We start from the raw sequence: 22,217 nt of genomic DNA on the forward strand, positions 1-22,217 counted from the left end.
GCAGCTATCCCAAAAGCCCAACGATGTCCTTTTGGGTCCTTGAAATATCCATTTCTGAGATAGTCTATGCCGAGAATGCACGGGGCCTCCGGGCCAGTCACGATGGGGTGTTTCTGCCACTCGTTCCCAGTTAAACTCACTTCAGCTTCCAGTACAGTCAGCTGCTGGGATCCTCCTGTCACCCCACAAATGGAAATGGGTTCTGCCCCCACATACCTTGATGGCATCAGAGTACATTGAGCACCTGTGTCAACCAAAGCCGTGTATTTTTGTGGGTCAGCTGTGCCAGGCCATCGGACCCACACAGTCCAAAAGACCCGATTATCCCTTTCCTCTACCTGGCTAGAGGCAGGGCCCCTCTATTCCTGGTTCTGGTGCATGTTGCTCCCTTCCGGTGAATATGTTCCTGAGGTCCCTTCAAGAGGATCAGTCATACTATCATTCTGGTATCGTCTGGAGTTCTGTGTGTGAGAGACCGGAGCAATGTTGACTCTAGATGCGCTTCTTGTGGTAGTTGTCCCTCTTTTTAGTTCACGTACCCTGGCTGCTAAGGAGGAGGTGGGTTTTCCATGCCACTTACTCATGTCTTCTCCATGTTCCTGAAGGAAAAAACCAGAGATTACCTCGTGGGGTGTATCCTCTCTCCCTGGTTGGGGGACGCCGGCTCCTAATGGCAGAGACTCTTGTTGGTTCTGGCGAGATCTGGTAAATCTCTTCCTTAAGTTCCTTTTTCAATTTCTGATGGCCTTCTTCAATCAAACTCCGGACTTGCTCAGCTGAAAGACTTGTTTCCACGGATGAGACATGGGTGCGAAACGGGGCTGTGACGGTGTCCTCGTAAATCCTCAGTTTGTTCACCAAGACGCCCACCCTGTCCTCGCCTTCCCTCCATTGCAGCGTTGCCAGGTAACGGGAGTATATCTCTGGTCCAAGGCGTGCGAACCTCAACCACATCTGTGACGTGCACTGGACACCATCTGGGCTCTTAGGAAATCTCTCGTCTTCTGAGAAAATGATCTCCAGCACAGCCAATTCCCTCAGGCACCGGATACCTTGTTCCATTGTGCTCCATTTCCCTTGGTGCACCTGGAGGTCTTCTTTACAAAGGTACCTGTCCCTGACACTTGTAAGCAGTCGCCGCCAGAGGCTGAGAGTTTCTTGGGTTCTCCCGATCCCCTGGTCAATGACCACATCCCGGGACAGAGATCCCAGCTGCCTGGCCTCACTTCCGTCCAGAATGGTGTCATTGGCTGCAGCATCCCAAATGCGGAGCAGCCAGGTCAGGATGGACTCGTTTGTCTGGCGTGTGAATTCCCTCCGCAGGTCACGCAGCTCACCCAGGGATAGTGACCGAGTGATGATCTCTGGCTCTGCCTCTTCTGCTGGATGTGAAGGTCCTGCTGCATCCTCATCAGTCACTATGCGGACTGACTTGCTTTTTGATTTCTTCTTCTGCACGGGGGCAACTGCAATCGGTTTGGGCTGTTCTGGTTCAGTGGTGGCTTGCATGGGGACGCTGACAGTGCTTTTGGTTCCTTTCTCCTCTGAGTCAGTCTGCGTAGTCATGGACGCTGTTATTTTGTATTTGGTCCCTTCCTCCTCTGTGATAGTCTGTGTAGAGATGGACGCTGTTGCTTTGCATTTGGTTTCTTTCTCCTCTGTGTCAGTCTGCGTAGAGATGGACGCTGTTGCTTTGCATTTGGTTTCTTTCTCCTCTGTGACAGTCTGCGTAGAGATGGATGCGGTTGCTTTGCTTTTGCTTCCTTTCTCCTTTGTGACAGTCTGCGTAGAGATGGATGCGGTTGCTTTGCTTTTGCTTCCTTTCTCCTTTGTGACAGTCTGCGTAGAGATGGGTGCGGTTGCTTTGCTTTTGGTTCCTTTCTGTGTGGCAGTCTGTGTAGACATGGTATTTGCTGCTTTGCTCCTTTTTACCTCCTCCTCAAGCAGACGTTGCACCACACTAAGTAGCGTTCTGTTTCTAAGCATGGTGTACACAATGCAGGCCATGGAGAAAAAAGAGAATAGAACTGACAAGAAGATTATACCATCCTTAACATCCAGAGGGAACTCAATATTTTCAAAAACTGCTGTGCCTGGCCTGAAAGGCTGGAAGAAACCACTCTCTACTCCTCCCACCAGGGGCTGGGTGCGATTGTTGAAGAGATCCCAGACAGAGGAGCCCAGACTAGGAAAGCCAAACAAAACTGAGTGTATATTCCGAATGGTATTCATTGCCTCGCAGGTTATTATGCTATAGACATAATAAACCAATAAAGCAATTCTCATACCAGTCCCTGGTTTTAACAGGAGTAACACAACAGGCAGATAGTTCCCCATGTGAGGAAAAATATAGAGAGCAAGATACAGAACCCATGCAGACAAGCTGAGCACCATGGTGAATAGGTTTCTGTTAATACAAGATTGTAATTCTGACTTTCTCTCAGAGCAGGCCCCACGTTGGGCGCCAAATTATGTGCTAGTTTGAAAACAAACCAGTGAGAGGCACCAAGTCAGAATAACAATTTAATGGAAATTAAAGTAAAGGAAAAGAAAGTAAAAGAAAATACTGACAGAGTCAAGATACAACCTGAGTCCCTATTAGGCAGGGTAGTGGTAGCAGTCTGGTGGAATGGTGGCTGCAATCCTCTGAAGTGGTGATCCTGTAGTAGAAGGGGTCTGCTCTTCCTCAGAAAATCCAGCGGTGGCTGTGTAGCTCCTGTCCTCTGGAAATCCAGTGGAGTCCCTTTGATGCTCAGAGTCCCAGTTATATCCATGATGGGATGCTTGGTTCCTCCCTCTGGGTGGAGCATCTCACAATGGGGTAATGAGTCATGAGGCCAGGTGTTGATTAGGCTCGTTAACAGAAGATAGTCCGGAGGGAGTTATCTCTGAGTCATGCAGCAGGACAATGATGGGCCATTAACAGAAAGATAGTCTGGGGGGAGGAGGCAAGGAAACACTGCCCCACCTGATTTCAACAGCTCATGAGGATGGTAATAGAATACACCTCAACCCAGGACAGTTATGTTATGATTAAAAGAATTCAATGTTTACCTCCCTTCCCTGGGTCTTATCTGAACAGCTGCAAGTCTTCAAACCTCCCTCTTTGTTCCCCAGGCCTTTTCTCACACAAGAATCTTCTCATGGAGAGTTTTTTCTCACACACAGGCCTTTTGCTTGCAGGCTTGCAGGCTCTTGCTACAGTTCTTTTATTGATCCCAATAATTCTATTTCCCAACATGAGAGTACTTAGGGAACTGGCAGAAGAGCTCACCAAGCTGCTCTCCATCATTTATCAGCAGTCTTTGTTAACCGTGGAGGTCCCAAAGGACTGGAAGTTGCCCAATGTGATGCCCATCTACAAGAAGGGCTGGAAGGAAGATCTGGGGAACTACAGGCCTGTCAGCCTGACCTTGGTGCCAGGGAAGGTTACGGAACAGATTGCCTTGAGTGCAATCATATGGCACATACAGGAGAACCAGGAGATCAGGCCCAGCCAGCATGGGTTTAGGAAAGGCAGGTCCTGCTTGACCAACCTGATCTCCTATGACCAGGTGACCCACCTAGTGGATGAGGGAAAGGCTGGGGATGTTGTCTGCCTGGACTTCAGTAAAGCCTTTGACACTGTTTCCCACAGCATCCTCCTGCAGAACCTACAGCCCATGGCTTGGACAGGTGCGCTCTCAGCTGGATGAAAAACAGTATGGATGTCCAGGCCTGGAGAGTGGTGGTGAATGCTGATACATCCAGTTGGCAGCCGGTAACTAGTGGTGTTCCCCACGGCTCAGTCATTGGGGCCAGCCCTGTTTCATATCTTTATTGATGATCTGGATGAGGGGATTGAGTGCACCCTCAGTAAGCTCTCAGATGACACTAACTTGGGTGGGAGTGTGTATCTTCTGGAGGGTAGGAAGGCTCTGCAGAGGGATCTGGACAGGCTGTATTGATGGGTTGAGGCCAGTGGTATGAGGTTCAACAAGGCCAAGTGCTGGATCCGGCACTTGGGTCACAACAACCCCCTGCAGCACTACAGGCTGGGGGAAGAGTGGCTGGAAAGTGGCCCAGTGGAAAAGGAGCTGGGGGTGCTGGTTAACAGTGACTGAATATGAGCCAGTGTCTGACCAGGTATCCAAGAAGGCCAATGGCATCCTGGTTTATATCAGGAATAGTGTGGCCAGCAGGCCAAGGGAAGTGATTGCCCTCCTGTACTCAGTACTGGTGAGGCCATACCTCAAGTACTGTATTCAGTTTTGGGCCCCTCACAACAAGAAAGACATTGAGGGGCTGGAACATGTCCAGAGAAGGACAATGGAGCTCGTGAAGGGTCTGGAGCACAAGTCTGATGATGAGTTGTTGAGGGAGCTGGGGTTGTTTAGCCTGGAGAAAAGGAGGCTCAGGGGAGACCTTATAGCTCTCTAAAACTCCCTGAAAGGAGGTTGTAGCAACCTGGGGATTGGCTTCTTCTCCCAGGCAACCAGAGACAGGACAAGAGGAAATGGCCTCAAGCTGTGTTAAGGGAGGTTCGGGTCGGACATCAGGAAGAACTTCTTCACTGAAAGGGTGGTCAAAACAACGAAACAAAACCTCCAAAGTACTCTCGATGATCTGAAAAGAGCTTCCAAGGTTTGGAATTCTTGTTTACTGCACAGCAACAAGCACATATATACATACACCAATATCCTGGTTTCAGCTGGGATTGAGTTAATTTCTTCTCAGTAGCTGCTACAGTGCTGTGTTTTGGATTCAGGATGGGAATAATGTTGATAATACACTGATGTTTTGGTGGCTAAGTGGTGTTTATCCTAAGTGAAGGATTTTTTTCTATTTTTGTCTCATGCTCTGCCACAGTGAGGAGGTGCACAAATGAAAAAACTGTGAGGGAGCACAGCCAGGACAGGTGACCCGAACTGGCCAAAGGGATATTCCACACCATAGAATGCCATTCCCAGTATATAAACTGAGGGAGTTACCCAGTGGTATATGTTTTCAGTATTGCAGGCACCTCTGTGCTTTGGGAGTCATCTGCTGGGAATGATTAATAATCACACCTTTGACATTTTCTCTTCAGAGGAACAACATATGGGGGAGACACCTTCCTACATCTTTCTTCCCTCCTTCTTTCCTTCCTTCTCCTCCAGGCTGATTACAGTAGTGATTACCCTTGAAACCAACCTGGCCCTTTTGCTAGGAGCCAGCATGGTGCTGCATATGGTTCAGGTCTCATTTAAGGTCAGACAATTAAGAACATCACCCAGAGATCTGCAATGAGGCTGGATAGTTCAGAGTGGCAGGGTGTGTGGGATTGTATGGGCAAGTACCCAGGGCAGTGGGCACCTCCAACGTGTTTGCACCTTACCCCTGAATGAGTGCAGAATCCACAAAAACTAGTAAAATCTTTTAAAAAGGTGCATTGTCACCCTGGAACCCTAGAAAGGACCCAAATCACTGCAATGTGTTGGGGCCTGGCCCAGGCCTATCAAGCCCTATTTAACACTCCTCAGTACCCTCAGGAGGAAAAGGTGGTCTCTAAATCTGACAATGAGATGACAACAGGCCCTCCAGCTGCTCCAATCACAGATCCAGACAAAGTTCTATGCCTACAACACGTGGCAGAAATTTATACAGAGTGTACCAATGGCACACGCCAACCCACTGGCAACATTAATTTGGAAAGATGATGGGTGATGCAATTTGTCCACTCCAGGAATATGAAGACAGTATTTCTTTCTCCCTCTCCTCAGTTGTGGAGAAACTGTGCCAGGAGTTCCAGCAATTCAGAGACGATCTGTCCTACTCCCTACCTGTACAGGCCGGTATCTCAACAGCTGACAGCAGGAGTCCTTTTGTTCAAGAAAGACGATACAGAGGGTACATGCCAAGGGCCAAGGGGTACCCTATGGTTTTACCTGTGGGACTACGGAGAGGCCATGAAATGGGATGGAAAACCTACCTCGATTCTAGATGCATGGGTGTGCTAATTGCAGGGAAAAACAACCACAAATGTTTTTTTTCCAGGAAAGTTGCTGCTCCAGTCTCCAGTGGACAGTTTTCCAGGCAGAGTGTATGGTCATACTACTGACTCTATAGAGAGAAGTTCTAGTCCATTTCTACAAGACATTAGTGGGGAAGCTTGTGATCAGTATTACAGAGGCCCTGCCATCAGCCAGGTGGAGAGGGATAACCAGGTTTACTGGACTGTGTGGATTCAATGGCCTGGCATCTCAGTCCCATGGGAGTACAAGGCTTTAGTAGACACTGGTGCACAGTGTACCCTAATGCCACCAAGCTATGTAGGGACAGAATCCATCTGTATTTCTGGAGTGGCAGGGGGATCCCAACAGCTGACTGTATTGCAGGCTGAAATCAGCCTGACTGGGAACAAGTGTCAAAAGCATCCCATTGTGACTGGCCCAGAGGCTCCATGAATCCTTGTCATAGATATTTCAAGGACCCAAAAGGGTATCAATGGGCTTTCGGTATAGCTGCCCTGGAGAGAGAGGAAATTAAACAGTTGTCTATGTTGCCCAGTCTCTCGACGGAGCCTTCTGTTGTGGGATGGCTGGAGGTCGAAGAACAACAGGTGCCGATTGCTACCACAACAGTGCACCAGAAGCAATATTGCACCGAGACTCTGTAATTCCCATCCATAAGCTGATTCATCGACTGGAGAGCCAAGGAGTGATCAGCAGGACGCTCTCACCCTTTAACATCCCCATATGGCCAGTGTGAAGGTCTAATGGAGAATGGAGGCTGACAGGAGACCATTGTGGCCTGAATGAAGTCACGCCACCTCTGAGTGCTGCAGTGCCAGACGTTGGAACTCCAATATGAGCTGGAGTCAAAGGCAGCCCAGTGGTGCCACAACTGGTATTGCTAATGTATTTTTCTCAATCCCTCTGGTAGCAGAGTGCAGGCCACAGTTCCCTTTCACTGGGAGGGGTGTCCAGTATACCTGGAATCAACTGCCCCAGGGGTGGAAACACATATCTACCATTGGCCATGGACTAATCCAGACTGCACTGAAACAGTGTGAAGCTCCAAAACACCTGCAATACGTTGATGACATTGTGTGGGGCAACACAGCAGAAGTTTTTGAGAAAGGGAAGAAAATAATCCAAATCCTTCTGAAAGTGGGTTTTGTCATAAAACAAAGTAAGGTAAAGGAACTGCACAGAAGATCCAGCTTTTAGGAATAAAATGGCAAGTTGAATGTCATAAGATCACAATGGATGTTATTAATAAGATAACAGTGATGTCTCCACCAACTAACAAGGAAGAAACACAAGCTTTTTTAGGTGTTGCGGGATTTTGGAGAATGCACATTCCAAATTACAGCCTGATTGTCAGCCCTCTCTATCAAGTGACGTGGAAGAAGAATGATTTCAAATGGGGCCCTGAGCAATGACAAGCCTTGGAATAAATCAATCAGGAGATAGTTCATGCTGTAGCCATCGGGCCAGTCTGAACAAGGCAAAATGTAAAAATTGTGCTTTATACTGCAGCTCGGGAGAATGGCCCTACCTGGAGCCTCTGGCAGAAAGCAGACTCGAGGAGACCCGAGGTTGACCTCTAGGGTTTTGGAGTTGGGGATACAGAGGATCTGAAGCCCACTATACTCCAACTAAAAGGGAGATACTGGAAGCTTATGAAGGTGTCTAATCTGCTTTGGAGGTGATTGGCACTGAAGCACAGCTCCTCCTGCCATCCCAGTTACCTGTGTTAGGTTGGATGTTCAAAGGGAGGGTCTCCTCTACACATCACACAACAGATGCTACATGGAGTAAGTGGGTCACCCTGATAACACAACAAGCTCAGATAGGAAACCCCAGTTGTCCAGGAATCTTAGAAGTGATCATGGATGGGCCAGAAGGCAAAGATTTTGGAATGTCACCAGAGAAGGAGATAATACGAGCTGAAGAGGCCTTAAAGCGAGAGGCAATATACCTTGTTTACTGATGGATCCTGCCATCTTGTGGAAAAGCATCGGAAATGGAAAGCAGCTGTATGGAGCCCCCTATAAGTCTGAAAACTGCTGAAGGAGAAGGTGAATCGGGTCACTTTGCAGAGGTGAAAGCCATCCAGGTGGCCATAGAAGTTGCTGAATGAGAAAAATGGACAATACTTTATACTGACTCATGGATGGTGGCAAATGCCCTGTGGGGGTGGTTGCGACAATGGAAGCAGAATAACTGGCAGTGCAGAGATAAACCCATCTGTTGCAGTGGGGATACTGTAACATGCATATATCAAACCAGGAGTCCCGTGGAAAAGAAATATATATGGACGGATTCTTGATAGATGTTTCAGAGATGTTTATTTCTCCAGCCACATGGCCGGGATCTGCCGAGGAACTGCTACAGTCACCGGACCCGAGGGTCCTTCCCTGCCCAGGAAACACAAACCAACCAATGGGGAACGAGGCTGACCAGGGGCAGGGAAACCCCGTGCCTCCCCTCAGGGCTACATGGTGGGGGGAGGAGACCCCGGCATGTCACCCATTTTATTTTAATAAAAGGAGAATGAAGACAACTGGATAAACATAACAAGAATAGTTTCAAAACAAAACAAGCCACCCTCCTGAGTCTTTAGATGTCCAAACAGATTCTCTGGAACATTTTAAGGCTAACAGAAGGGAGACAGAACTCTCTGAGCAAGCTTTGTGGGGAAACTGAGGCAGGAGAGGGTTTAATTTCTTCCCTCCCCCTTTTCATCCCCCACTCGGCATTGGAAAGGGATTTTTGGGGAAACAATTGGCAAAGGCATGGTTTTGTGAGGGAAACCATGGATGAAAAAACGGATTGGGAATACACTGGGGGTAATAGGACATAGGATAAAAGGGAAAGGTGGGATTAGGAAAGGGAGACTGTAGGGGGGGTTTACAATGGAGATATTGTCTAACAGGACTACGATTTTTAGCATATATACTGCCTTTTACAGGAACACCATCAGGCCCAGTGACCTGCAATGCTTGTAACCCTTTTCTACCTTGTATGATTTTGAATTCCACCACCTCTCCATCTCCCAAGCTTGGGATGCATTTTTCAGGGTCATTCTTTTTAATAGCAGTTCTATGCACGAATATGTCTTGCTGGTTATCACATCTTGTTATAAAACCATAATTTTGTTTAACATTATACCATTTCACTATCCCTAAGATCTTAGCTACTATGATCTTTTCCTTTTTCTGAGTGGCTGCTGTTTTCTGTCTCACTGCGTCTTTGCTCTCTCTTTCGGTCGCTCCCGTGTTGGAACTGTTGGGGCTGCTGGTTCCTGCGCGCTTTTCCCGGGGTCACGTTCGGGGCCGCGCGGGCCGGGCTGGGCCGGGCCGCTCCGTTCTCCATGCGTCGCCTCCTCTGGTTGCAGCTTCAGGCACTGCATCTCAGCCAGGCCCCCGAGCGATGACCCCCCCGCGCCCCGCTCCAGTGCGCGTCTCGGCTGGGCACGGCTCCACTCCATCGCCACCAGCCGCCGCCCGCATGCTGCCCCTCTCGGTCGGGCGTTCACGGGGCTCGCTCCACCACGCGCTGCGCGGGGCCGGGCGGGCACTGCCGGGCTGCGCCGCTCCCGCTGTGCCTTGCTCCGCCACCGACACTGCGACTCGCATGGCTCGGCCCGCGCGCCGGATCTGCCTCACTGTTGCTCGCAGAGGGCTCGGTGCACGTGGCCTGGGTCGCACGGTCCCTGAGGCAGGCTTCCCTTCGCCAGGACACAGCTGACATTGCTCAACAGTCTCGGTAATTAAATAATATTCGCGAAAATATTCTTCCATCGGCATATATTTTGACTCAAAAATTAACTGGGCCCAAACGGTCTTCCAAAAGCCCTTGGTAAGAATTAAATCCCAAGAAACATTGAAAAAATTCTTAAACAACCATGACAGGAAGTGTTTCAGTTCTTTCTGAGCTTGAATCAAGCTAAAATTTACAAATTGTTGTTCAAGAATCATTTTAAGTTTAAGATAAATGTCCATATGCGGCTCTGAAAGCCAAGAGTCTTCCCATGGTTCCTCCATAGTTTAGATATGGAATAGCAAAACAAAACCAAGAAGAGACATCCAAAGTTTCCAGGGTTTACTCACACAAATCAGTCGCTTAGGGATCGGGGATCGTTCTGCTCACAATTCTCCACCATTTTGTTACAGTGGGGATACTGTAACATGCCTATATCAAACCAGGATTCCCCTGGAAAAGAAATATATATGGACGGATTCTTGATAGATGTTTCAGAGATGTTTATTTCTCCAGCTGCATGGCCGGGCTCTACCGAGGAACTGCTACAGTCACCGGACCCGAGGGTCCTTCCCCGCCCAGGAAACACAAACCAACCAATGGGGAATGAGGCTGACCAGGGGCAGGGAAACCCCGTGCCTCCCCTCAGGGCTACATGGCTGGGGGAAGAGACCCCGGCACCCATCTAGGCTGCCGTTACATGGCAAGATATTGCTGCTCAGGTACAGAACCTGGTTGTGAAGGTTTATCACATAGATACTCATGTGCCCAAGAGTCCAGCCACTGAAGAACATTGGAACAACCAGCAGGTGGATCAGACTGCAAGGATTGAAGTGGCTCAGGTGGATTTGGATTGGCAACATAAGGGTGAATTATTTCTGGCTTGGTGGGCCCATGACACCTTGGGACATCAAGGAAGAGATGCAACATATAGCTGGGCTTGTGATCAAGGGGTGGACTTAACCATGGACACTATTGCACAGAGTATCCATGACTTAATTGCAATTAAGGAGGTCAAGCCTCTCTGGTGTGGAGGCTGGAATATGAAAATGGGGAGGCCTGGCAGATTGATTCTATCACACTCCCCCAAACCTGTACGGCAAGCGCTATGTGCTTATGCCAGTGGAAGCCACCACAGGATACCCTGTGCCTCATGGCACCACCCAGAACATTATTATGGGCCTTTAAAAGCAAGCCTTATGGTGACATAGTACTCCAGAAAGCATTGAATCAGACAATGGAACTCATTTCTGAAACAACCTCATAGACACTTGGGCCAATAAACATGGAATTGAGTGGTTGTATCACATTCGCTATCATGCACCAGCCTATAGAAAAATTGAACAATGTAATGGATTGTTAAAGAGCACACTTATATCAATGAGTGGTGGGACCCTCAAACATTGGGATACCCATTTGGCAAAGGCCACCTGATTAGTCAACACCAGAGGATCTGCCAATCGGGCTGGCCCTGCCCAATCAAAACTTTTATATACTGTAGAGGGGGATAAAGTTCCTGTAGCGCACATTAAAAACATGCTGGGGAAAACAGTCTGGGTTATTCCTGCCTCAGGCAAAGGCAAACCCATATGTGGGACTACTTTTGCTCAAGGACCCAGGTGTACTTGGTGGGTAATTCAGGAGGATGGGGGGTACTAGTTTGAAAGCAAACCAGTGAGAGATTCTAAGTCAGAACTACGATTTAATAGGAAAATTAAGATAAAGGCAGAAAACACTGGCTTAAACTGACAGAATACAACCTGACACCCTGTTGGTCAGGGTGATGGTAGCAATCCGACTAAATGGTGGATGTGGTTCTGTTGAAGTGGTGATCCTGTAGTAAAGTCTGGTCCTTCTCCAGTGCTGGTTGTCAAGCTCTCATCCTCTGGGAATCCAGTGGTAAATGCTCTGGTGTTCCAAACCTCAGATTATATGCAGGTAGGAATGCTTGGTTCCTCCCCCTGGGCGAAGCATCTCACAATGGGATGATGTAATTTTATGAGTCATGCAGTGAGACCTTGATGGCCCATTAGCAGAGATAGCCCCCAGAGGGAGTTATCAGGGATGAGTCATGGAGGAGATAAAGAACACTGCCCTATCTGTTTTAACAGCTTGTGAATATGGTAACAAAATACATACTTTTGGTTGCATCTTACATTGTAACCTAAGACATGGGGAAGTCTGGTGTGTGCCTCAAGGGGATTTGATTTGGGGTGAGAATAGCCAATGAATTAAACTGTATGATGTTAATAACTACCTAACACTGTGTATTATCACTTCTACGGCATCTGTGTGCACATCACCTTCCTGAGCACCTCACGGCATTGATCTTAATCACAAGCCTTCTGCAGATATGAACCTGACTTCCCTCTGATCATCACACCAATCAAGAAAGAACTTTGATAAAACTGAACAAGCGCAGCAGTGCTGAAATCAGAACTGACACAAATGTGTAATATGCAACAATCCAACACCTCACACCATCTTTCCTGCTTGAAAGACTGTTACCAAGGATGGAGGTCAAAGTCATGGACTAAATGAATTCAAGAGACATTTTTGTGGACATTTTATGGACATTTGACAGAGGTGTTTCATAGACTAAGGGATGTCTGTATGTATATCTATCCCAATAGATACATAGGGGAGGTAATGGGGCATTGGGAAGTATGAGACTTGGCATGATGTAAAAGGCATGGAAAAAGGGGTGGATATTGTCCTAGTTTCAGCTGTAATAGAGTTAATTTCTTCTCAGTAGCTGCTACAGTGCTGTGTTTTGGATTCAGAATGAGAATAATGTTGATTACACACTGGTAGTTTGGGTGTTGCTAAGTCCTGTTTATCCTAAGTCAAGGATTTTTTTTTTTTTTTCATGTCTCATGCTCTGCCAATGCAGAGGTGCACAAAAGAAAAACTGTGAGGGAGCATAGCCAGGACAGGTAATCCAAACTGGCCAAAGGTACACTCCACACCATAGAACATCATGTCCAGTATATAAACTGGGGGAGTTACCCAGAATGGGAACTGATCCGAGTTTGGGAACAGGGTCTGGCATCCATTAGTGGGTAGTGAGCAATTGTATTGTGCATTACTTGTTTTCCTTTCCCTTTTATTATAATTAAATTTTACTATTATTTATTATAATTTACTACTATTATTATTCTATTTTACTTTTTTTTACTTTTGCTTCTGCTCCCATTCCACGGGGGGGGGGGCAGAGGGAGTTGAGCAAGTGGCTGCATGGTGCTTAGTTGCCAGCTGGGGTTAAACCACAACCAAGAAGAGACACTTTTTTATAATTGCCATGATGAACAATATATTTTGCTTAAGTATCAGTAGTTTCTATCAAAGTTTTATAGATTTGAGAACTCAATGCTTTTTTTTTTTTAAACACAAGATTTCTGACCAAAATCCACACCTTTCTTTGCAGCAATCTCCACAAAACTGGAGTTCCCTAACTTACTACATATTATCCACATACAATGATTACAAATACTAACAAGCAAAATGCACTGTTGCTAACCAGTGTAGCATGTATATGTACATTTGTTTTATCAGTTGACTTCCCAGAGCATTCTGATGTACTGGTAACACACTATGAACATCTGAGTAAATTAAGTTTCACTGATTTGAAAATCTGTCTTTGGAATTTGTTAAACATTTAAAGTGAAATGAATATGTGCATTGCCCGATTGTTCTGATGAAAAAGTTGCTTTTTTATGACACTTACAGACAACTGGTGCAAAAAAATGTTTGAAAGACTTCTGCAGAAAAGCCAACAATCCTTATTCAGCTCCTAGTTGAGCACAGTGGTTTCTTACACATAAACATTTAAGGTGTTAAATACACAAAAATTCACCTACAAAATCTCACCAGTATTTAAAGAAAGAAAACCCCACAACAACAAACAAACAAAAAAAAAAAACACCAAAAAAAAAACCACTGCAGGGGAATCCCAATCTTCTTATATGTTAACTTCTTTAAAGAAATAATTTCTACATATTTTATCAAGAATAGAACAAAGATACCTACATTTCAGCAGACAGATATTCTGCCCCCCTCAAGATTTGTCAACATAGAGTGAATTTTGTGACAGACAGTCTGCTCATTCAGGAGATGTATCTGAACCTCCTAGAAAGCAATATACTACTGACTGAGGAAGTCTTTCCCATTTACAATAGCAGAATAGCTGGACAAAAGGCACTAAAGAACCATAGATCCAATTGTCCCTCATTTCTTTTATTACTAAACCTTTAACAATCACTCAAAAATGAAAAAAGTGAAACATAACAGTTAAAAACTGAATTGGTATTTGTAGGAACCCAGAGTGCCGAGAATATTTCTCTGCCTGTTTTTAAGGGTTTTTACCCCCCTGGACAACACTGGTATAGCTTTAAACCTTGGAAAAAATTACCAACAGTCAGACAAGAACTAGAAAATACAGTGGTGTGAATTAGGTTATAGACTACTATGTAAGATTGTCACAGGGTGAAAAATTTAGAGGTTTTAGGCTTCTCTTTATAGTATATAGATGAGTAAAAAATATCAAAATGGAGGGTTGTTGTTGTTCTCTAAACCTTCTTCTCCTTCTTCTACCACTCCATATTTTGCAGTAAAAGTAGTTTGGAATGATTGTATAGAAAATTCCGCAGTTCCTAGTCGTGTTACTGAATAATTGGTAAGAAAGTAAAAATAATGTACGTTTTTAGTAACTATTGGTTAAAATGTCTTTAAAAGGCTGTGTAAATCTTGATAATAGCTCTCTCTCGCTCTCACTCCTACTTTTCCTCCTTCCATGCTGTACCTGGGTCACACTAGTGGCTCAGTTCCTCTGATAAGACTTAATAAACAACTATCTAGAAGCATTGAAACTACAGAAGATGCCTCGTTTTATCTTTTAAACTCCTTGCAAGGATTTTCAGCAAATTCTCTCCCATCAGGAGAGACTCAATTTATGGCACAATAAAGTGTCAGGTATTGATTAACTGAACACAGCCAAAGGGGAAATCTTCCGCTCCTTCTAGGGATATCCAGGGTTTTTTTTTCAGAGTTCATCCACATGTCCTTTGTGCCCTAAGCAGTCTGTACATCCAAATATACTCAACTATCTTTCCTCTCTCTCTTTTATGCCACTCCCTTAAAATAAAGCAAATATTTTGGTTATTCTTCTGGAGACTCTAGCAATGCTGACTAACCAGCTGACAACTGTATATAATGTTTTACAGTACTCCAACTTTTTGTAATTATCATCACCAACTCAGATGTCTCTCCTTTACCTAGCCAGAAATTTTCAGTTTTCACTCTCCTATATCTCCATATCTGAATAAAACTGGCCAATATGTTCAGAAGGAATGGAAGGGCCAACATGAGGAAATTAAAAATATGTTCAAGTTTAGTTTTCATAGGTGTCGTGGTTTGATGCGGGCCAAATGCCAGGCGCCCATGTAAGTCACTCACTCACCCTCCCCTGTCATAGCTGGGCAAAGGAGAGAAAAAATTAACGAAGGGTTCATGAGTTGAGATAAGGACCAGGAAAAAACACTCCAAGGGCAAAACAGGCTCAGCTTAGACGTACAAAGTGAATTTATTGCTAACAGAATCAGAGGAGGATAATAAGAAGTAAAATAAGCCCTTAAAAATACCTTTTCTTCCCCCAACCCCTCCCTCCTTCCCATCGACAGTGCAGGAGACAGGGCGTGGGGGTTTTGGTCAGTTCGTCACCCGAGGTTTTTTTCCGCTGCTCAGGGAGAGAAGTCCTTCCCCTGCTATGCCATGGGGTCCCTTCCCACGGGAGATAGTTCTCCGTGAACTTCTCCAGCATGGGTCCACTGTCACGAGCAGCAGTCCTCCCAAAACTGCTGCAACATGAGTCCCTCCCACAGGCAACAGTTCTCCCAAAACTGCTGCGGCGTGGGTCACTCTTCCATGGGGTGCAGTCCTCCAAGGACAGGCTGGTCCAGCTTGGAAGCAGGGGCCCCTTTGATGCCATGAGGATTTTTTGCCTTTTCTTTTATACCCCTGTTATACCTTTTTACAACTTCTGTATTCCTAGTGCTTTTTGCCTACATTCTTGGACTTGTTTGTTAAGCTAAGAGACTAAACATTTTAGAAGCTTCGTAGCTAGGGATCAGTGTGTGCCAGACCCCAAGGTCCTCTCCAGAACACATTCTGTAAACTAAGATAGAACCATCCAGGGGAAGGTTCCTTGGGGAGGGGGGCTCACTTAAGCCTCTCATTGGGGAATCTTTGATAGATATGCTAATTAGTAAAACCTATAATGTTATACCCGATCTTTTGGGATCTGCTCGGCAGGGTGCATCTCAATGCATATGACCTGGATGTGTGCACCTAAGGATCCTTAAAATAAATACCAAGGTAAAATCCCTTTTCCCTTTATAACTGTGTATGACTTGATTTTAAGACCAGGAAAAGGCATCACCTTCTCTCCACCAGGTCTCCCACTGGATCACAGCCTCCTCCAGGCATCCACCTGCTCTGGCGTGGGCACCTCCCCCACAGGCTGGGAGCGGATCACTGCATCTCCTGTGGATCCCCATGGGCTGCAGGGGGAGAACCTGCTTCACCATGGTCATCACCACAGCCTGCAGAGGAATCTTGGCTCTGGTGCCTGGAGCACCTCCTCCCCCTCCTTCTCCACTGACCTTGGTGTCTCCATGTTGTTTCCCTCACATGTTCTCACCTCCTCCTCTTCTCTAGCTGGAATTAACAGTGCCCCTCTTTGTTTTGATTTTCTTCTTAAATATGTTATCACAGAGGCGTTATCAACATCTCTAATTGGCCTAGGCTTGGCCAGTGGCATGCCCATCTTCAGAGCCATTGGCTCTGCCAGACATGGTGGAAGTGTCTACCAGCTTCTCACAGAAGCCACCTCTGTGGTCCCCCACTACCAAAAACCAGGCCATACAAAACCAACATAATAGGGAACAGTTCAGAAAATGAGGTTTAAGTAGTGCATAAAAACACTAGATCTAGGAGGTTCCTAATGTATCTTGCTCATCTACTTACACATTTCTAGCAGAAAAGAGTACTGCACAATAATATTCAGATTATAGGAGAGGAACAGATAATTGTGAGCAACATAATTTCTTTGCAATAAACAAAGATGCAAAACAATACAGTCGAGACAATCAGACTGTTGCAAAACTGTTGAAGTACTGCCCAATACAAACTCTGAGATCAAGAATTTGACCCACATGAATAAATGTGTGCTACTGCACCATATTTATTTCCTGAGAAATAAGACTGACATACTGCAATAACCTTACAGTGGTAAGTGGAAGGATGCCACTGCCTAGATATGAACACTCAAACATTTTTACTAAAGCAAGGACACCAAATATTTAAAATCCATCTATTTCTTTGAAACGCCAAACTACATGCCACAAGGTGCCACTAGCTTAGACTGAGATTGATCAGCAATACACCCTTAACTTGAAAAGAAGCATCTATTTGGCATTCAAATTTTTAAATTTTTTTAATGGCAGCCTGGCATACCTAATGGATCAATAAAGCACAGCTGAATAAGACACAATGGAGAGGATCACTGGAAAGGTCTGAACCTATTGCTGCGGGTCTGCATCAAAGGTATTTTCTAATTCCAGGGCAAGTTGTTCTTAAGGAAGTATACTGAAGCCCTGTCAAATAAGTTAAAATTTAGTGCTAAGATTCTAGTGAATCTCACTGTATTAATTAGAACTAAAATTTTCCATAAATTTTACCAAAAATGCTGTAGATGGTTGCACATCTCTAGCATGTCCTGATCTATTCACAAGAGAAACTACATTTCTTGACATCTCAGAAACTTCAGCCAAAACATTTTTAATATGTGGCGAAAGGTCCAAATATTTATTGATTGTAAAGGCACATCTCATTTAAAATTGCATTTGAAGAAACAGATAGAATGAAAAATAAACTAGAATGCCATATTCTTTTTACTGGTAATTTTGTGTAGAATGAACTGCCAAGTTTTATTTATGCCACCATAATAAAGAATCCAAGACAGACATAGCATCAAGTTATTTTTACCCATTTACATAAGATCTTTAACCTTAGGATCAGTATGAATAAAATGAAGCATGCCCAAAGAATACAACTTAATGGAGATAAGAAGAGTGAGCAAGCAAACTTCTGATCTAAATGTGGAGATGAATCAAAACGCAACAGATATAAAACTAATAAAATTATATGTGTCCAGGTGATGTACAGCTTAGGTCTATGACTTATTACTATATATAAAAAAAAGACTGATTCCAAGAATTAAAGCAGGTTTCAAAGGAAAGATCCAGGCATACGCAAAGATAACGCAAGGCAAACTTTTTACCAGTCAATATTAAAAGCAGTTTAGAAAAAAATATACCATTTTTCGCAGCTTATGAAGCATACTAAGCATCAACAGCATGATATCCCTCCACTAAATCCAGAATCCACTAAATCCAGATACCTGTCTGGCTTCATAATGTGTTCTCTGGAATCAGGGATTCTTGAAACAACATTCCTTGGTTTGTGCAGTCCTTCCAACAGGACACTGCCCATCACATATGGACTCTAGAATTCACCTGTTTCACTTAGTGAAAAGATTTTTGTCATTGTCTCCATTTCAACTCACTTAGAAACCACACAAATGTCAGTGTCACTGAGTACCTGCCAGATCCATGATGGTTACATTTTGTGGAAATTTTAAAATAAATTCTTCATTGAGGTCTATTTTGGGATAAAACTAAAGTTTTGATGAAAATTTTCAGAAAACAAAGGCTGGTTATTTTGATGGCTTTTACTGCAAGAAACCTTCACTGAAACAGGTCCTCAATTAGCCTCTTGCAAGTTTTTTCCATGTATTATCTGGTATTGGTAACTGAGTAAGACAGAATTCTGAAGCAGACATATCATTAATTTCATCCAGAACAGACATTCTTATGTTCAAAGTAGCAGCAGCAGTCATCTTCTATAAAGAAGATCTGTTTAGAAAGCTGTCACATTTTCAGATTTCAGTTCTGTCCTTTTCATCCCATAAAGAACAACCTAGATTATTTTCTGCAAATTATTTTCTTGTCCATAGATAACACTCCCTTTTCTTTAACCAACTTAGTTTCTCAACACCTTAATCAAAAAGTATAACTTTTTAAGATCATACTAGAACTTGCTAATACCCTAATTCTACATATATAGTCATTTTTTTTCTACTTAAATTATTGCTTTTCTTCCAAACATGATGAAAAATCGTGATTAATTTAAATAAACTAATGGACACCTACTGTGACATTTCTTGCTTTTTATTCATCTTTTAATTCAAACAGAAAAATTAGAAGCTTGTTATTAGAAGTTACTATTCACTGACTTAGAAATCAATATTCAGTTCAAAGCAAATGCAATAAACCAAAATGTTCTTGTAGGATATGAGAGATTTTTATGTTTTGTGTGTTACTGTAATACATAATGATAAACTTAAATAAAAACCACAAACTGTATATTAAAGAGCCAGGATTAGCAAGGATGAATACTTACCTTTCTCTTATGAAGTCTGCCAAGTCTTTTGTTGACAAATGTCCATGTTTCATGTTGTGATAGAGGACATCAAAGCCACTGTTCCTTTCCCCCTAAAGGTTAATAACAAAAAGAAAGCAGAACTATGAAACACAACAAGCTAAAACACTTACATAAGGTATATAAATATGCATTTGAATAAATGATCAAGCTTCATAAAATAAATTATTTCTAACGCTTCAGTGTTTTGGTTTGTAGGACAGGTGTCTGCCAAGGAAGGCAGGAACCTCCCTTGAAATGAAAAAAAAAATGCAACCCCCTTCCCTCCGAATTAACATAATTTTGAAATTAAGGGGCTTTCAGGCAAAGATATGAGGAATAGGAATAACAGTTCTTTACTATTACATATATATATGTGTATGACAAGTCAAACAAACAACAATAACTATGGCAGTAACAGCAAACAGAACCACAAACCCAGTGCCAGCCTTCTCGGCTGTCAGGCCCTTTCCCCTTTGGTGCAGTGACGGCTGCAGCCGGCAGGGGCACTGGCGGCTCCTGGTGAGCAGGGCAGGTGCGATGGTTCCCCCGCGGCTGCAGGGGGTGCTCCGGAGCAAGCTCAGGGAGTACGCAGCAATGGCAGCTTGGGATCCCGGGAAGAGATGGAACAAAGGCTTCACAAACCCCCAGGGCAGCCGATCCCGGTGTCTGGCTGGACCCTCGGGAACAGCAGGCTGGAACAGCAGGGACAAGCACAAATCCCAGGTGACAGACAAGATGGATCGAACTCCAGAGCTGCGGTGGGACCCCCTGGAGGTCTCAGTAGGCAGGACGTGTGGGGCTACAGAGTAGCCAAGGCTCGAAACAATAGCAGGGACAGGGTGGCTGCAGCCCAGCTCCCAGCAGGGCAGGGAAAGGTGGGCTTAGGAATCCCAGGGTTTCTCTGGTAGAAAGAAGGCAGCTGAAAAAAGCAGAAGCCTGCCGTGCTGACGAATTCCTTCCAGCCTCTCTCTCCATCAAAACGCCAGGAACTAAAAGCCCACAAGCCCAGGTGAGAGTAGCCAGATGGACCCCTTCCCTTGTGGCCAAGTCTTTTGTTTTTCTCAAGCACCCAGTAATTTGTCCCCCTGGCAACACGTATGGGGAAAATTCTTTAAGAAGAAAAGAAAACAGGAGGAGAACTCCTCAAACCCCAACATTATCCACCCCAAATTTTTCCCATACTAACACGTTACATGAAATTTAACCCTTTTAACCATATACATACATGCATCACCCGAATTATATACATATATACATGCAGATACTGATACAAGTACAGAGCCATGGGTTGTTCACCCTAAAACAAGGTCCTCTTGAGGTATGCATCAGGTCTCTCCATGCCTTTGCATCACCCACCAGGTGCAACCTGGTCCCTGAGCGAAGACATCCCCACGGATGGGTTTGTCTTTGTTCGAGGCTGAATTAACCCAAACAGATTTTCCAAGCATACCTCTAGTGCACCACTGGAACCTTATCCCTGTCTGTTGTTTGTAGGGGTTCAGATTGGGCAGGGCCTGTTCGGCTGGTTGAGCCTCGGGTGTTAACTAACTAGGTGGCTCTTGCTAAATGCACCTCCCAGTTTTTGAAAGTCCCCCCACCCAGTGCCTTCAAGGTGGTTTTAAGCAATCCATTACACTGCTCAACCATCCCAGCTGCTGGTGCATGGTCAAAGGATATGGTACACCCATTCAATGCCATGTTCTCTAGCCCAGGTGTTGATAAGGCTGTTCTTGAAATGAGTCCCATTGTCAGACTCAATTCTCTCAGGGGTACCATGCCTCCAAAGGACTTGCTTTTTGTAGTGGTTTGGCCCAAAATACTCATTACTGTTTATCTTCTGTGAGATAAGGATTAGTGTTGGGAAATAGAATTATTGGGATCAATAAAAGAACTGTAGCAAGAGCCTGCAAGCAGAGGCCTGTGTGTGAGAAGCTACCCTCCATGGGAAAGTCCCTGTGTGAAAAATAACAAGCAGGGCTGGGAACAAAGAGGGAGTTTTGAAACGGTGCAGCTGTACTATCCGGGAGTGAACGAGGGAGATGGACACTGAATTCTTTTAATCATAACAAGACTATGGAAGCTTGCCAATGTAAGTCCAATTATGTAAAAGTAGAAATGCGTTTTGATAAGCTTTAAGCCACTTAGGAGTTAACAAGCTGGTATACTATATAAGTGCCTTTGGACTGCTAATAAATGGAGTTTGCTCTTATCAATCATAATGGTTGGACTGCTCTCTCCCCCCGCCGGGGGCCCAGGCTTCTCGTCTTGTTAAGCTTCTAACAGATTAGGAGAAATGCAAAGCAGGCACCAAACTTGAAAGAATATGAAGAAGTTTATTAACAGACCTAAAAGAAGAAGGAAAAAAAAATTATACCACACCTTCAGAACTCTTCTCCTCCCCCCCCCTTCCTCCCTTCTCCCACTGACAATGTAAAAAGACAACCCTTGAGATGTTCAGTCTGTTTACCACTTCCATAATAACCTTGTTCAGTCCATTTAGAAAGAGAAGTCTCTTCTTGCTCGTGCCATGAAAACATTATCACAACAAGACAGCCACCCACTTCCAAAAAACTTTGTTCAGTCCATTTAGGAAGAGGAGTCTCTCTGCTCACATGTGAGTCCCTTCCCCCAACTTGCAGCTTTTCCCACAACTGCTTTCGAGGGTCAACTCTTGAAGGTTTTTGGGGTACAATTTTAAGGTTGAGCCGTTCAGAAACAAAAGTTCTCTTCACCCATCTCTGAAAGCATTTAATCTCTAAGAACAGAGGCCCTTCTCCTTCCCTGGGAGCAAAGGGTCTTCCTCATCTTCATCTTTAGGACTATCTCTGGGAGCATCTCTAGGAACTGAGGTTTCTCCTTTCCCGTTTGGAGCAAAAGTCCTCATTGCTTCTATCTCTCCCTGTCCAAACTTCTCATGAAATTACAGCTGCGTCAGCATCTGCCTATCTC

The 22,217-nt window shown here is 44.7% G+C and overlaps 1 protein-coding gene across 1 annotated transcript in view; it reads right to left on the minus strand.

The window, feature by feature from the left end:
- LOC138102765 (F-BAR domain only protein 2-like) overlaps positions 1-22,217 on the minus strand; it is a 257,438-nt gene that overhangs the window by 217,311 nt on the left and 17,910 nt on the right. The window contains exon 2 of the mRNA XM_069000522.1: positions 19,248-19,339. Coding sequence (XP_068856623.1) covers positions 19,248-19,339 — 92 coding nt within the window. The remainder of the gene's footprint in view (positions 1-19,247; positions 19,340-22,217) is intronic.

The sequence above is a fragment of the Aphelocoma coerulescens genome (genome assembly GCF_041296385.1).
Source record: "Aphelocoma coerulescens isolate FSJ_1873_10779 chromosome W unlocalized genomic scaffold, UR_Acoe_1.0 ChrW_unloc_scaf_1, whole genome shotgun sequence".
Lineage (NCBI taxonomy): Eukaryota > Metazoa > Chordata > Aves > Passeriformes > Corvidae > Aphelocoma > Aphelocoma coerulescens.